The following is a 15,334-nucleotide window of genomic DNA, read 5'->3' on the forward strand; positions in this document are numbered from 1 at the left end:
TGATATCAAACGTCCAGCTAAAAATTTGTACATTGAACATTCAATTTTGTGGTTTACCTGCACCAAGGAAATAAACGAAAAATTGGTATCCAATGATTTATAATGAATCCACAGTATCAAGGTTCAGCTAATTTTGTAAAATCATAAGTTCATAATTACCTTTTATCTAAGCCACAGAAGCATGTCTATATTTTGACATGAATTTTGTATGCTGTTTTGTTTTGATGTTAAATTAGCTGAATAATTAAAAGTAAATTTCCAGTAGAAGTTGAGAAATAGGAATACTTTACAAAGGATTTTAAATTGCACATTATAAGGTCTGCTACAGTACAAATGATATACATAAGCAGTGTATAAAAATACATGTATTAAAAACTTGGAATAGATTCTCATAAAGCTTAACACTTTTAAAATAAATAAATTAATTAACAAGTAAAAATATCAATTTCTAAAAAATGCATACAAAAATAAATAACTTATGTACACTGAAATCACACATTTTGGTCTAAGCACTAATTTTACTGTTCTTCAACATACAATATATATATTATGATAGTCTATTTTAATGCTCACATATAATTTTAAGTCTGCAATGACTGTGTGACCCTATTTGCAGTATTATTATTTGCTTATTAAAATATGTTTTTGTATTCAGAATAATAACAAATTAAGGTGGTACCCAACACCTTGACTAAAATTAAATTGGTTTGTTTAATTTTCATAAAATTTTGACAAAATATTTACTTTGATCCTTTGAAAAAAATGTAAAAAATTCGAAAAAAACTTGAACCAATCACTTTCTCGAAATAAATTGGTTGGATATATAGCAGTTTGACAAACACTAATTTTGATTATTGAGAAGCTTCACATTCCCTTAACAATACAACTTGATAAAAGCGTTAAGCTGATTTTAAAGAGTTATCTCCCTGTACTGTTAGGTACCACCTTAATAGGTGAATGGGAAGGATTTTTTTAATTTTTTGTAGGGATATTAATCTCCCACTAACAAGATTAGTCTTCAGAGGAAAATTTTGAAATTCCGAAGAGTTGACACTTTACAGTTTTAAATATACAATAAAACATTGAGTGATATAAATATTCTTGTGTAGAAAATTACAAAAGCTAATTAAGTAACCCTCAATCATAAAAATTGCAACAACAAAAAAAAAAACATAAAAAAGAAACTTCTGTAAAAAATGGTTTCATGATATACCTATTATTATCAGGGACTGAATTTTTGGCTCTCCCTTGACACCATTTGCGAGTATGGTCTTGAGGAAACGATGCTAGTCCGTCGGAAGGGTACGATAAATGGTTGACCCGTGTTAAGAGAGATCCATATCTCTTGCACGTTAAAGACACCCTTGTAGATTTTGAAAAAGAGCAGGCTAATGCCGCTACAAGGCAGCACTCACACCCACAAAGTGGAAAGGGATTAATATAAGTTGCAAAACTTGTTTCCCAATCCACTATAAATAAATATGTTTAAACTAAAACCTATTATTATATGATTGTTCTGAAGTATAATACAGTATGAGAAAAATGGTATTTTTACTTTGTAACTAAATGTTGATAAATTTGCTTTATAAATAGGATAACTTAATACTGTTGAAAACTTTTTATCATCAGAAAAAGTGCATTGTTACTCTTTATGCCATGGCATTTTATTAGGATTATATACTGTAGATGCATTCGAACTTCATTTGAGAAAAGGCAGAGTAATTTTGCTTTGTCTGTTTAAAAATGTTGGTTTCAAAGCCAGTTAGTTATATAAAAGTGTGAATTCTCTTTACAGAAAAGTCCATTTACTGAAGATTTACCACATGTACCTGTCTGAAAAAACAGATACCTGTTATACTTAAATTAAAATTAACCATTATTCCTACTAATTTTTTTAGGATTTCATGGGTAAAGGTGAACTAGTTAAGGACCATTTAATTATAACTCTTATGTTATGGAAAAAATAGCAACATTTTTCTTGGACTTTTTGGTCATTGAGTGTTGTAACTCACTTCAAACAGTTTAGAATTTGTAGACTGATAATAATGAAAAAGACATGAACAGATTATGAGGTAAAAACTATGGCAAAATAAAGAGAATGTATAATAAAAGTGAGTTGATGAAATAACTGATTAATCAATAGTTTATAAGCAATAAATGAGATTACAAGATGTGTCTAAGATTATCAATTTAAATGTAGTGTTTTAGTGGAACTTTATTACATAGGCAAAAGCTCAAACTCAAATGTTTCCCCGGATCTTAACCAAAGTACTTGTCAGAACTGAATGGTAAAGATTGCTTTCATCTTGCAATTAATTGTATTGTATTTTGTAGGGCAAGTTAAAAATTTGAGTTAGAGTTATATTTCTTTGTTCATGATTGTACATTTGTAGCTGAACCTATTTTTATAACAGATTTATACACCATGCATTAGTTCCCATTACTTAACATGTAGTTTTTAATAAAAAAATGTATTTTTTGCCAATTATGGTAATTCAAATACACCATATTGTAACTTTAATATCAAAGTTATCAAAGTACAGTATACAATATCATCAATATTTACATGACATTGACTGGGTAGGATCACTTCACTGCACTATTTTATTTTAAACATATTTAGTGATCAACCTTGGAAGATATAGATATCAAGTCAGTACCATAGGTTTTTTAATTGCATGTCATGCAATCTTTACCACAATAAATGGCATAGAATAGAACTTCTGCTCCTAAATTCTCATAAAATATGCATTTTCTTTGTTAAGGTATGAGTTAAGTCAATTCACCCTTAAATGTCATTATGTGACATGACTCTACAACATTTTTCTGACATATCTTAGAATTGATGCATGAAAATAAAATGAGCTGTGAACTTGGTGATTTTTAACTTATGACCATAACCAACTTCGTTTCTTCTGTTGATTTTCATCAATTTGACTACTACTTCGCTGTGGTGATTCTGGTCTCTAAAATGGAAAAAAAATCAAATGATATCCTTAGGAATTTAGCAACTTATGATGACTTGATATCGCACACTTTGATCAGCGTAACATTCTAAGGGAACGAAATTGGGGGAAGTGTATTGACAACTTTCTCCTTGTTGATCTATTTTGTAGGTTTTGTTTTGTTGATTACTTTTGCTGTACACACAATTTAAAAAGATACAAAATAGGGTTTTTTTCAGGGATAAAAATTCCTATCAGGAGTCAACTGCCAATTTCAGCTATATTTTAACATATTTGTTGATCTTGTACTGCTTGTATTTTCTGCTATATAAAGTATCTCTTTATCAGTAAGTGTTTTTCAAAACAAAAGTGAAAAAAGTTTCTGAACAGATTTACCACTGCCATGTTGGTCATGGTCAGATGAACCAAGCAAGAGACACATTTTACTAACAATCCTACCATTCACCAGATGAACAGTAGTTGATCTATTTCTTAAAGTATCCAGAGGCGGATCCAGTCATTTAAAAAAAAAAGGGGGGGTAACTATATGTCCCCATTCAAATGCATTGATTGTCCAAAAAAATGGGGGGTTCCTCAGAAACAGAAATAATTAAGAACTTTAAATGTTGACCAATAAACCATAACATTGAGGTCTAGATCAGATAAACCCTGCCAGACAACATGTACACCAGATCAATGCAACCCTTCCTAAACCAAATATAGTTGACATTTTGCTTAAAGTATAGAGAAACAGACATTTCAATGAAATCTTGACATAACTCCTTGTAAAGAACCATTAAAATGAAGTCAAGGTCAGATGAACCCTGTTAGACAGACATGTACACCTTACAATCATTCTATACACCAAATATAGTGGTTCTACCATGGGTAATATAGTATCCAAGCTAGATAGCTCAAATAGACCAAACTAGAAAAACGTAACATTGTCCTATGAACCATCAAAAGAAGGCAAGGTCAGAAGAAACCTGCAAGACGGACATGTATGTTTGATTATTCTACATTGGCTAAAGGTAAACGGAAAGGGTGGAGAATACTAGAGATCTCACAAAACATGTTTAACCACATTTTACATCTGTCCTAAGTCAGGAGCCTCTGGCCTTTGAAAGCCTTGTAATTTTTTCATTTATATGTTTTGGAGTTGAGTGGGATGTCCATTTTCTGAACTACTACCCATTTAGTGTAGGGGCCAGCTCAAACCTGCCTCTGGGTGCAAGATTTTCTTGCTGTGTTAAAACCCAGTGCTGGCCTTCAGCTGTTTTCTGTCCTTTGGTCAGGTTGTTGTTCTCTTTGACACATTCCCTATTTCCATTCTTAATTTATTGTACACCTTATAATTGTTCAATGAAGAAATACAGCTGATCTATTGCTTAAAGTGTCTGAAAAACAGACCAAACCACAAAACTTCTCATAACCAATGAATCATAAAAATTATGCTAAAACCTGCCTCTTAACAGTCATTCCATACTTGAAATACAGACCAATGAATTATTGAATTATAGAATCTCAGATATGGACAACCACTAAAAATCTAAACTGATCAATTATCCATGAAATGAGGTGGAGGTCAGTTCAACCCTGTGTGAAGGACATGTAGACCTTGAAAGGATCCTATTTAGTAAATATAGTTATTCAAGTTTGTTTAAATTATCCTGTTTGTTTTAGAGAAGAAGCTTGGGTACAAAGTTTACGACCAAGAGACAATGGATGCCAAAAGATGACAATACCTCCCATGGTCTATCATGACCAGTGAGCTGAAAGGATATGTGGAATACCAATACACCAATATGTTCTAATTGCAGATTTTTGGTAGGGTTCCTGTTGCTCTATTATAAGTTCTCTGTGTAGTGTTTGAAGACTTGTTTGTCATCTTTTTTTTTTGGTTCAAAGTTTTTACTGTTTTTATTCAACTTGTGATTATTTTTTTACCCTCTTGAATTGTGTTATCTCCACTTTTAACCAATCAATTTTGTCATTTTGGAGATAAGGAATGACCTCCCTTTGCAGACCTATAATATATACTGTAAAATTGAGAAATTTTTGCGAGGTTTTTATAAATTCGAATGATAAGACTTGGTGATTATTTAATAATAAGAAATAGCATTCTGATATTTGATACATATACAGTCAAACCGGTTTTGAAAGACCACTTAAGGGAGATCAAACAAGTGGTCTCTTCAGACAGGTGGTCTTTTAATACAGGGTTAATTATATGAAATGTACTACAAAGGTATATAAAATTGGTGGTCTTTGAACAAAGGTTTTTGCTTAATACAGGTGGTCTCTTAAGCAGGTTTTCTTAAATCTCAATAATTAATCTTATAATTTTGTCCATTCTTAAAAAATCAAAACAATAAATGCGCACACAATAATTTCTGAATTAACAGTATATTTCTATTTCATAAACATGTTAGACACTTGTCTATTGTTGAAGACAATATCTTAGCATCTATATGTCTTGAAGTCCTCTTGAGTTGTTGGGTTACTGTCTCACTGACATACCTTTTATTTATACCAGAATACATACTATCAAACATGCCACAAGGCAAAAACTAGCAGGATCAATTAACTGTATTAGTATAGGGACAAAAGCTAATAAAACAAAATAAAAACATGCCATAAACAAACACAAACACATGCAAATTAGTACTAAAATTTTTATTGAAATATATAGTTTGCTTATATAAAGCTTTTACATACAGCATAAAAAACTAATAGTATCAAATAACATGTTGAAATATGTACTACATGTACTTTTAAAAAATAAATGTGCAGCTTTTTCTTATGTTGTCTTTCAAGTAAAGTGTATTTGGTATGTAATGTGAATATACATGTCATACGTTGAGGATTCATTGATACTTTTGTTGGGTATCAATTTTCATTGAAAATATCAGAAGTGGAAATAAAAGAAAATCAATGAATTTATAAACTGGTTTATCTGTTAAACCAAACCTAGCTTTATGAAAAAAAGAAAATAATAAAAATACTAAACGTGTGACCACATAAAATATTTTCAGCACAGTGTTTTGTTAATTAATGGTAAAGACAGTACCAAACTTCTGTATTTTTTATGGCTCAGGTCTTACAATAGGAAGTTAAATTTTTGTTGTTTACTCTGTTCATGGCTTTGTACAATGCCCTTAAGGAGGTAGACCTAGGTTAAGGGAAATAACTCTTAAAATCATTAGTACGTTTGTGTCAACCATTTTCAAAAATATATTCTAAGCTTCTAGGTTACATAGATTATTTTCAATCTGTTTCAGGTGAATGCTTAAAATACATTGATGAACTTGTTTTTTACAAACGCTTAACTGATTTAAAGAGTTATCACCCTGAACCAAGGTCTACCCCCTTAAATGGACCACAAAGTTTCACATGATGAAATTTGAAGAAAAATGCCTACCATGAACAAAGCAACACAAAGACACACATGAAAATTTTGCAATACATGGTGTTAGCCAATGTAGGATATTTTTCTTCTGATATTGTGAAGTTGACACATACAAAAATAATGAATCCACAAGATATACACATGTCTTTGTCAAATTTAAAAAAAAAAAGATCAATATTTGCAATGTTTTTTTTTTATTTTTTAAATGTCAGAGTTACAAATGAATATATTAAACCTTATTAACAATTGATTTTTTTTTCACTTATATATGTGTACTATTGGTTATTAAACAGACTTTTGTAATCTCATATCCTGCTTTTACATTAAATTCAAATATAAAAAATAACATATCTAAACTTTGGTTTTATTAAATTTTATGCTTAGAAATAACACATGGTTGATTAAACTAATAAAAATTATCCACAATATATAATAATTTAAAGAAATAGATGACTATCATTAAAAAAAGTCATAAAAACATGATAAATTTAATAAAAATCTAACAAGATATATATAAAGTTACAAGTTTTAGGAAGATAGTCCTCTCAGCATATTTTGTTCTTTTTAACAATGTAACAATAAGAAAATTTTGTTCAGAAACACATATTTTAACAGAAAATTTTCAAAAGAATTTGTCTGACGATCACCTTAGCAGTGTACAAAATACCAAATAAGGACTGTTCATCTCGTTTGTTTTGCAATATGACCCTTTATACAAAAAGCAACACCATCGCCAATAGATAAGCATACTGAGATCTTGCATATTCTGTGCTATTCATCATTGTTCATTTTAGGGGAGACAAAAAGGTTTGAACTAGAAATTTGAATTCATAACACTTGAAAAAAAAAATTCAATTCCAGTAAGGAAAGCTTGGACCAAACTCAAAATGTCTTGAAAAATCATACAGCAACTGAGATTGGTTTAAAACTTCAGAGTTTTAAATTCTGGGCTTTTGCAATTTTATAACATAGTATATATGATAAAAGTATACATGATTGGATGTTATTTTAGATTTTAATGAAATTTTTTATGCATAAGAACTATTTGAACTTAGACTATCTTAATATAACAAATGATACATGTAGCATTTATAATTCCAGAGATAAAATCAATGAAAAACTTGTGAAATAGATCTATAAATGTAAAGAATGGACACTAATAGCAGCATAAAATATGCAATATCTACTTTAAATTGCATTTCTCAAAAGTTAGTCCACAAAATTTTGATTAGAATTGAAATATTATTGTTGTAAACACTTCTGTTTTATTGTTTGCAAACAAAGAGGGTCATAGGTATAGTAGATATATAATAGAAATTTCATCAAGATCTGAAATAAAGTCCTATCATGTAAACTTTACATCAATTTAATACATGTAATATTATTAATAAGAAATTGCACTACAAACTACACTAGACCTAGCCCTATACTTTTACATTATCTATTATGCATTTTAGTCCTGGTATTATATTCAAAGCATAAATTCCTACATTTTGTGTAAAATGAAAGAAATATGAAAAGAGGGAAAATTCACCTTCAAGGTTTCACTACAGAAAGGATTAAAAATTAGAAAAAAATCAGGTCGAAAGGTTGAAAATCAACAGTAAATTTTTCCGTGATGCACACATTTGTAAATGTGTTATATATTACTTTCATGAGTATCAAATTCTTAAGTCATGCATTCAGTTAAACTGTAAATATTAAATTGTTAAACGCATGAGCTATATCATGTACAATACTGGAACTAAAATGAGTAGTTCGTCCGATAATATCTTTATTTTACACAGAAATTTTAAAATTACTTTCTGAAGACAAATGTCAGCCAATTTTTACAAAATAACCATCTGCAATATAAGAATAATCTAGTGTGTCTATTGGAAACTTTCACAGAAATTTGAAACTTTCATATTTAAAAGAAAGTTTAAAAAATGTTGTCACAATAATAATTTATACTAAAAGTATACCTTATTTTTGAATAAACATGTCTTTAGTTTCTATTTCAGTTGTCTTTACAAAAGATTTTATAAATATAAAAACGATATTGATGACTTCACAACATATTTTTGAAAATTTGTAATTTTATAACAAAAATATAATTCAGTTTTCATACTACTGTTATAGGCCCAGTATTATTGTATTAGTAATTTATAAAGATTTATTGCACATCTTTTATATTTGAGATGAAATATGGTCAGATCATACTATTAAAAGTATTCATACAGTCAGAACGAACATTTACATACACATGAACTATAAAATTATTCTATTCAAAGAGTGAATATTTTGTTAAAAAAAATTGTTGATTTTTTTCTTATTATGCTATTTGTAATAAAATCAAGAAAGAAAGGAAGCAATAACAAGTGAAAATTGGTTTTAACAAAAGTTATGAAAAAGGAAGAAAATGATGCACTAATCCATTACTCAAAATCTCTACAAGCAATTGACAAAACAAAAACAAACTGACAGTGCTTACATTGCTGCTATTCATCCCAAAACAAAAGGAGTCATTTTCATTTACAGTGAAATCTGTATCAACAGAACATTGTGTAACTTGATTAGGCTAGGACTAAATGGAGATGCTGGTTATTTTATGTACCAGTAAAGCTGGTTAGTTTATGTACCAGTAAATAGATAAAGATAAACAAATATCATGAATGAATGATGCCAAAAAAATAGTAGTTTAACTTTCTAGCCCTTCATTACTGACCAAGATCTATTGACTTATAAAATGTTTATCCTTTAGGGTTTGTAGCTGTTTAAAACAAGACATATGCACACTACTGAAAGTCATACAAGTCATACATGACCTATATTGGTAAATGTGACTCATGTGTAGTTTTGACCTTTACTTCCCCTTCTAAACTGTGCTTACTGACAAAACTGTCGTTCCTCTCTTGACCTATTATTGCATTAATTTGGATATTAATTCAAACTTTGATAAAATCTTTTTTTTTGTTAATTAAAGAGCATATTTTGTGTCTGAAGCTTTACTACTATCCATAATATGTCCACTAACAAATTTCACAACAATTTTTACTTCTGGTTGATAAAAGTTTGCCATTTAGAGAACATTTTACTTATTAAAATGTTTTTTTGGGGAGTGTAAAGAAAAACATTATAAAGATAAAATTATCTTAATTACTCAAATCAAATAATATTCAGCAAAAATTTTCTTAAACAGGAATGCTTTAAAGCATTTATTGAATTTTTATTTGTATATAACATTTTAAGCTAATATTATGCCTTGTTTTAGGTATATATATATAGAGATCAAATCAACAACAAAATTCAATTATGTACCACTTATTTTAGGATAGTGAACTAGTAAAATTTGAGATTAGAAATTAAAAAATTCTCCTTGAAAAATTCACTTTTATTAAATATGTAACATGTTTAGGTGAATGGTTGCAATATGACCCTCAATTTAAAATACTTTGTTTTCTCACAAATATACTTTATGTTTCTTTCAAGCAAACATGCATTAAAACTATCAAAAATATTGTCACTTTTGATATTTTTTTTGATTTTGATAGATGTCATAATGTTGCAAAATACCTCTTACTTTTTCATTTTTTTTATACAACAATTTAATCTATTCTTCAATGAATTTAGTATTTATTACAAACTTTCATCGTCACATGCAAAATCATTGAAGCTTTAAATACCTTTTTACAGTTGACAAAATCCAAAACACACTATAATGATGTTACTAGTGTATAGGAGAATCAATTGCCATAGAGATGTTGCGATAGAGATGTTAAAAGAATAATGGAAAACTATGCTTCATAGCAATGATGTAAAGAATGATTTCTCTTGGATTGGAATTGAATTCACTGTTGAAATTCTTTCATGCTCTGCCAACTTTAAAAAAGTTCATCAGTATTATTTTTTTACTGCATCATATATTTATGTCCTTATAATGTTTCAATTTTTTTAGGTTTGAGTCCAAGCCTTATATAGTCATATTTAAAATTAACAAGATAACAAAAACATTTACATTGCATTACATTTTCGAAATAGTCTATAAATTAAGAGAAAAATAACAAGTCAATCGGTGGATTTCAAAGAAGCACTTTCATTATAAATGGAATTAAACAAATGAGGCCCTTCATGGGGTAACCAAGTAATTGTATGATCATAAAAATGTTTAAAACAGTAATTATATAATTAATCAATTTTATATGAATGGTAATCAAATAATCAAAGTGTCAAATTTATGAGCTTGTCAAATATTCAATAACAATTGGTCCATAACCAAGTAGTCAACTACTGTGAAAATACTTTTATTCATGGGGTACCAATTTTCGTGGTTTTCGTGGAGACTTTATCCACGAATTTCAGTGTCCAACGAAATAAAACAACCATTACATGGAAAGATCCCCATCGGTAGGTTTGACTACTGATATGATCTAGAGAATATATTGAATAACGCCAAATCTGAGAATACTTTAATAGCAGTCACAGAACTACAACCGCATGCAGTATTATACCCATTTAATCTTTAATAACCTATCATGTACAACTTTTGATCTATCAATTCTCTTAAAAAATATTTTTGATCTATGAAAGTCAGATTTCCGGTATTGATATGCTAGTATGATAAAGTGTTCAGTTTATATCCTCATAGTTCTCATACATTTGGGGAATTTTAATTTCATGCTGGACTTGATTTTGATGAGAATTATTTGACAATTCAAGATACGTTTATAGCATTTGCTTATGTTACTGTTTTATTTAGGTGACATGTTTATGGCCTAATTACCACCTTTGATGGTCTTTAATCTGTTGATCACTTTATCATGGGTTAATTACTGTTATCACTACGATTGTAAATCGGGTCAATGTTTACTTTGCAATTTCCTCAATCCAGACTATTTGTAACCTTCGTTTCTAAGGCTTTAATTTTTCATTTTTTTTTAAATATTTTTAGAAAATTAAAAATCCATGAATTTAAAAACCTACGAACATGTAAATATTGCTCAAACCACGAAAATTGATACCCAAAAATTAAAGTACTACACAGTTTTATCAACAAACCCATGCAGGGTCCAAGAAAATAAATGCATGGCAAATTGTCGTGGTTTTGATAACAGTGAATATAAAATCATTCATTAACATAATATTATCTAAATGTAACAACATGTAACTAATTAGCTACTGGTAACCATGGCAATGACATGCAGGTCATACCCATTCTTTACTAGGAAACACCCGGGTCACTGCCATCTCCTGAGAGTTCGTTGGCGGCCTCCGTAGACTCTGCGTCTGCAATGATACATGAAATATTGAGAAATTAATGACGGAAAATAATTAATGAAATATTCACATACTATCTATCAATCGCTTTTTAGAACAAACATATAAACTACTAAGGAATATATTGGGGTCACAAAATTGCCAGAAAGTTGAATTTTTTTGTATGAGTTTGAGAAAGACAGTTTCAGCAATTGTTCTATTGTTTCCATTCACCATTTGCAGAGATTTGCTGTCAGCAAAAATTGTGACAATATCATCAGAGTTTTTAGATATCTTTGAGAAAGAGACTAAGACTCTTAAACTAATTTGTATTAGAAGTATAATGTGATTAGAGATTGTTGGTATGCACATTTTTGTTTTCATTTTAACTTGTGACCAAATGTTAAAAAATCAATGATGCTGTATTTATGATGCTGCCCAATTATGATTTTTTTTCTTTGCTATATAATAGTGCAATCTAAATAAAAGTAAATCCTAAACAAATGTAAAATGTTATAACATTTTTTAAAAAAAAAGGAAGACAACTCATTTTAAAAAAAAGTTTTAACCATTACAAATTAATGCAATACTTAAATTGTAGAACAGCAAATGCAATGAACTTAAGCTTGAAACTGCAAAAAACAGGGAATTAAAAACTAGAACATAATTTTTAAGGCCCTTTTAATTCCAGATTCAAACAATTTGTATAAGTATATTTACATAGTTTTGTAAGAAAAAAACTATAATTTTGTATCTGCCAATTAAGTTGTAAAAAAGGATAAAAAATTTAACATCATATGAGTAAACCTACGTGAAAATAAGAAATTATTGAAAGGAAACTAAAAGAAAAAACATGTGACATTACACAGCACCTACCAGTTCAATTTTAACAAAAAAATACTGAAAGTGATAAACACAATACATGTAGCCAAAATTTCAGTGCAGATTTAACCCTAATTTGCTAGGTGCGAAAAATCACTTCATCAAAACCATGTGAAAAATAAAAATAAAGGACTGTGCCAGGAGAACATGAAATACCTGAACTTAAATTAGTATTGAGATTGTATTTACTGAGTAACAGGCTATTGAATGAACAAACTAGTGTATAAAAATTTCATAAAGATTCTTTTTTTTTCGGGTGGGCTTGTCAGTTTCACTTATTGAGTTTTGAATGTACCCTTGGTATCTTACTTCTTTCATTTTTACCTTAAAATATTTTATGAGTCAATATTCTTGAGTTTAAATCTTTGCCCTTTTCCTTGTAGCAAAATAATTCAACAGTCTGTAAGATGAAATTAGGTAATCTGTCTGACATTATGTCAGATTTTGTGTCGTCTTAGATTTTCATATTCATAACGAGAATGATTATAAAGGTCATGAACATCAACATATATTGTACTATTTGTAAAACCTAAAAGACTTCAAAATATGACCAAAACAGCCTATGTGGTATGGGCTTTGCTCATTGTTGAAGGCCGTACAGTGACCTATAGTTGTTAATGTCTGTGTCATTTTGGTCTTTTGTGGATAGTTGTCTCATTGGCAATCATACCACATCTTCTTTTTTATAAGATAAATCTAACACGTTATTACAGTCACAAAAAACATTTTCAAGCAAAAACAAATAACATATATTACCAATGAAAATAATCAACTTGATGACATTAATCATTTCCAGAAAATATATTTTTATAAGTAAATAAAATAAATGATTCTACTGATGAAAATTTCACTATTTTCAGGAAAAGCAAAAAATGAAAAAGACACATTTATGTCCTGCTTTTGCAGTAGATGACACAACCATTAACATACAATTTAAAAAAAACCTTTGAAAGCTTAAAATCTAAATAAAGATATTTATAGATTATCAATGGTTCTTCAAAAATGATAAGCCTTCAGTGTTTTTTAACGTAATGTACATATATGAAAACGGTATGCATATTAATTTACATTAGCAGTCATGGATCTGTAATCATTCAAAGCAATTCTTATTATAAAGTTTTTCAAACATATACTAACATTTACAGAAAATATAAATGATAAATATTTTTATAAGGAAGTTCTGAACAAAGATTATGTATTTATAAAAGCAGTTTATGGTGATTATAGTTTTCTCTAACTTGCTATTGGGTTTGTTTATAAACTGCAGGATGGATTAACATATGATGCAAGCAAAAGCATGAAAATGTTGAAATGCATTAATTTTGTTCTTCATCTACCAGTCTTATTAACAGTGAAAGCCTAATTTAGGCTTAATTTTTTTATTCAGATTCAATTTCATCTATTTTTGTAAGACATGGAATTAAAATAAACAGAGATTTCACACAATTATTTCACAAACAAATTTTAAATCATTATTAGGGAAAAGGATTTTACAACTTATTAGATTAATCTGTGCAATAGAAGGTACCACTATTTTGACAGGGTAATTCAGGTTGTGAAAGGATTCGTAGAGTGAGTGACTATACCTCAAACCATTGATGCATAAACAAATTTTCTCTTTACAGGGGCCTCTTGTTCTTGATTATCGTCCGATACATCATTGGGACTCTGCTTAACCATACACAATAAAGGTTGTTATGGTTAATTTATAACAAAAGAACAAAATAGTTCATGTTATCTTTTTCAGAATTAATCTAAAGCATTCTAAGTAATATTTCAAAAGTGTGCAACACAACGTTGTGATTGGTTAAAAACATCTTAAATAATGAAGATTCAGCCAATGACAGGGCATTATTTTCATTTTGAGGTACAATTAATGAAATTACCCATAGTCCTTTACCGGTACTTTCTGAGACGGTGAAGTGGAACTATTTTTTTGTGTTCATTATATAATTACTTTGGGTAATTGACAAAAATAATTCACACCTGTCAGTATTAACATTTTATAAACTCATCAATGAAATGGACAGACAATTAGGCCACAACAAAAATGTCATAACTGTGATACTGACTTCTTTTGGACTCTTTTAACTATGACCCAAACTACACGAAGTCAGATGAAGCCGTATTTGGACAATTATGTGTTAACATAAAGTTAACATGCTATTTTCTCATGACACACTACCATGCATCATCTTCTTATGGCAATCCTTGAAAATCTATTAAACTAGAGTGTCATGCAGACATATCTTGCCTACATAAGTGACTATTAGAAACTCGCCTAAGTTTGATATTGAAATTCTAGGGTACTATGGTCAAACTATATAGATCAAAGGTGCAATGGGAATTAATAAATTATCAAAGACTACAGATAATTGGCTTAACAAATAAAATAAGGTAGAACTATGCTATTCACTAAACAAATTGTGAATCAATGAACCATGAAAATGTGATCAAGATCAGGTCACCTTTGTAAAACAGACATGTACACTTTATAATGACATACCAAATATAGTTGAAATGTGCTGTATTGCTTACTGAGAAACTTATTCTATGAGCTAATAAAATAAGATCGAGGTCAGGTCACATTATTTAACAGACATATACACTTTATAATAAAAGTTGACCAATTATTCAGGAAAACATAACACTGACCTTCGCACTATTAATTATAGTAAATGAGAAACTAAACTTAATATCATTATAGTTTTTGAGAAGTCACTGAGTCATGGAAATAAGCTCAAGGGTAAATACCATAGGCTAAAAGGAAACTTTGGATCCTATACAAATTATAAATTGTTTAGCTCTTATACCACTTAAAATATTTAGCATTTGTCTTCAGATTAGCATTCTTGTCTTGCCT

General features: G+C 29.1%; 1 protein-coding gene across 11 annotated transcripts in view; it reads right to left on the reverse strand.

Moving 5' to 3' along the window:
- Positions 1 to 2,824: 2,824 nt before the first annotated feature.
- The window catches only part of LOC143072241 (pleckstrin homology domain-containing family A member 1-like), a 34,117-nt gene continuing 21,607 nt past the window's right edge, over positions 2,825 to 15,334 (reverse strand). For 4 of the 11 annotated variants that reach the window (XM_076247097.1, XM_076247096.1, XM_076247091.1 and 1 more), the window contains one exon: positions 5,607 to 11,619. Coding sequence is in view for 8 of the 11 variants with exons in the window: in XM_076247091.1 (XP_076103206.1) it covers positions 11,555 to 11,619 (65 nt within the window). In the remaining 3 variants the exon portion in view is untranslated. Of the gene's footprint in view, positions 2,967 to 5,606; positions 11,620 to 14,057; positions 14,140 to 15,334 lie in introns of those variants that run through there. The other 7 variants (XM_076247087.1, XM_076247086.1, XM_076247089.1 and 4 more) reach the window with 6 other exon arrangements.

This window comes from Mytilus galloprovincialis, chromosome 4, assembly GCF_965363235.1.
Source record: "Mytilus galloprovincialis chromosome 4, xbMytGall1.hap1.1, whole genome shotgun sequence".
Lineage (NCBI taxonomy): Eukaryota > Metazoa > Mollusca > Bivalvia > Mytilida > Mytilidae > Mytilus > Mytilus galloprovincialis.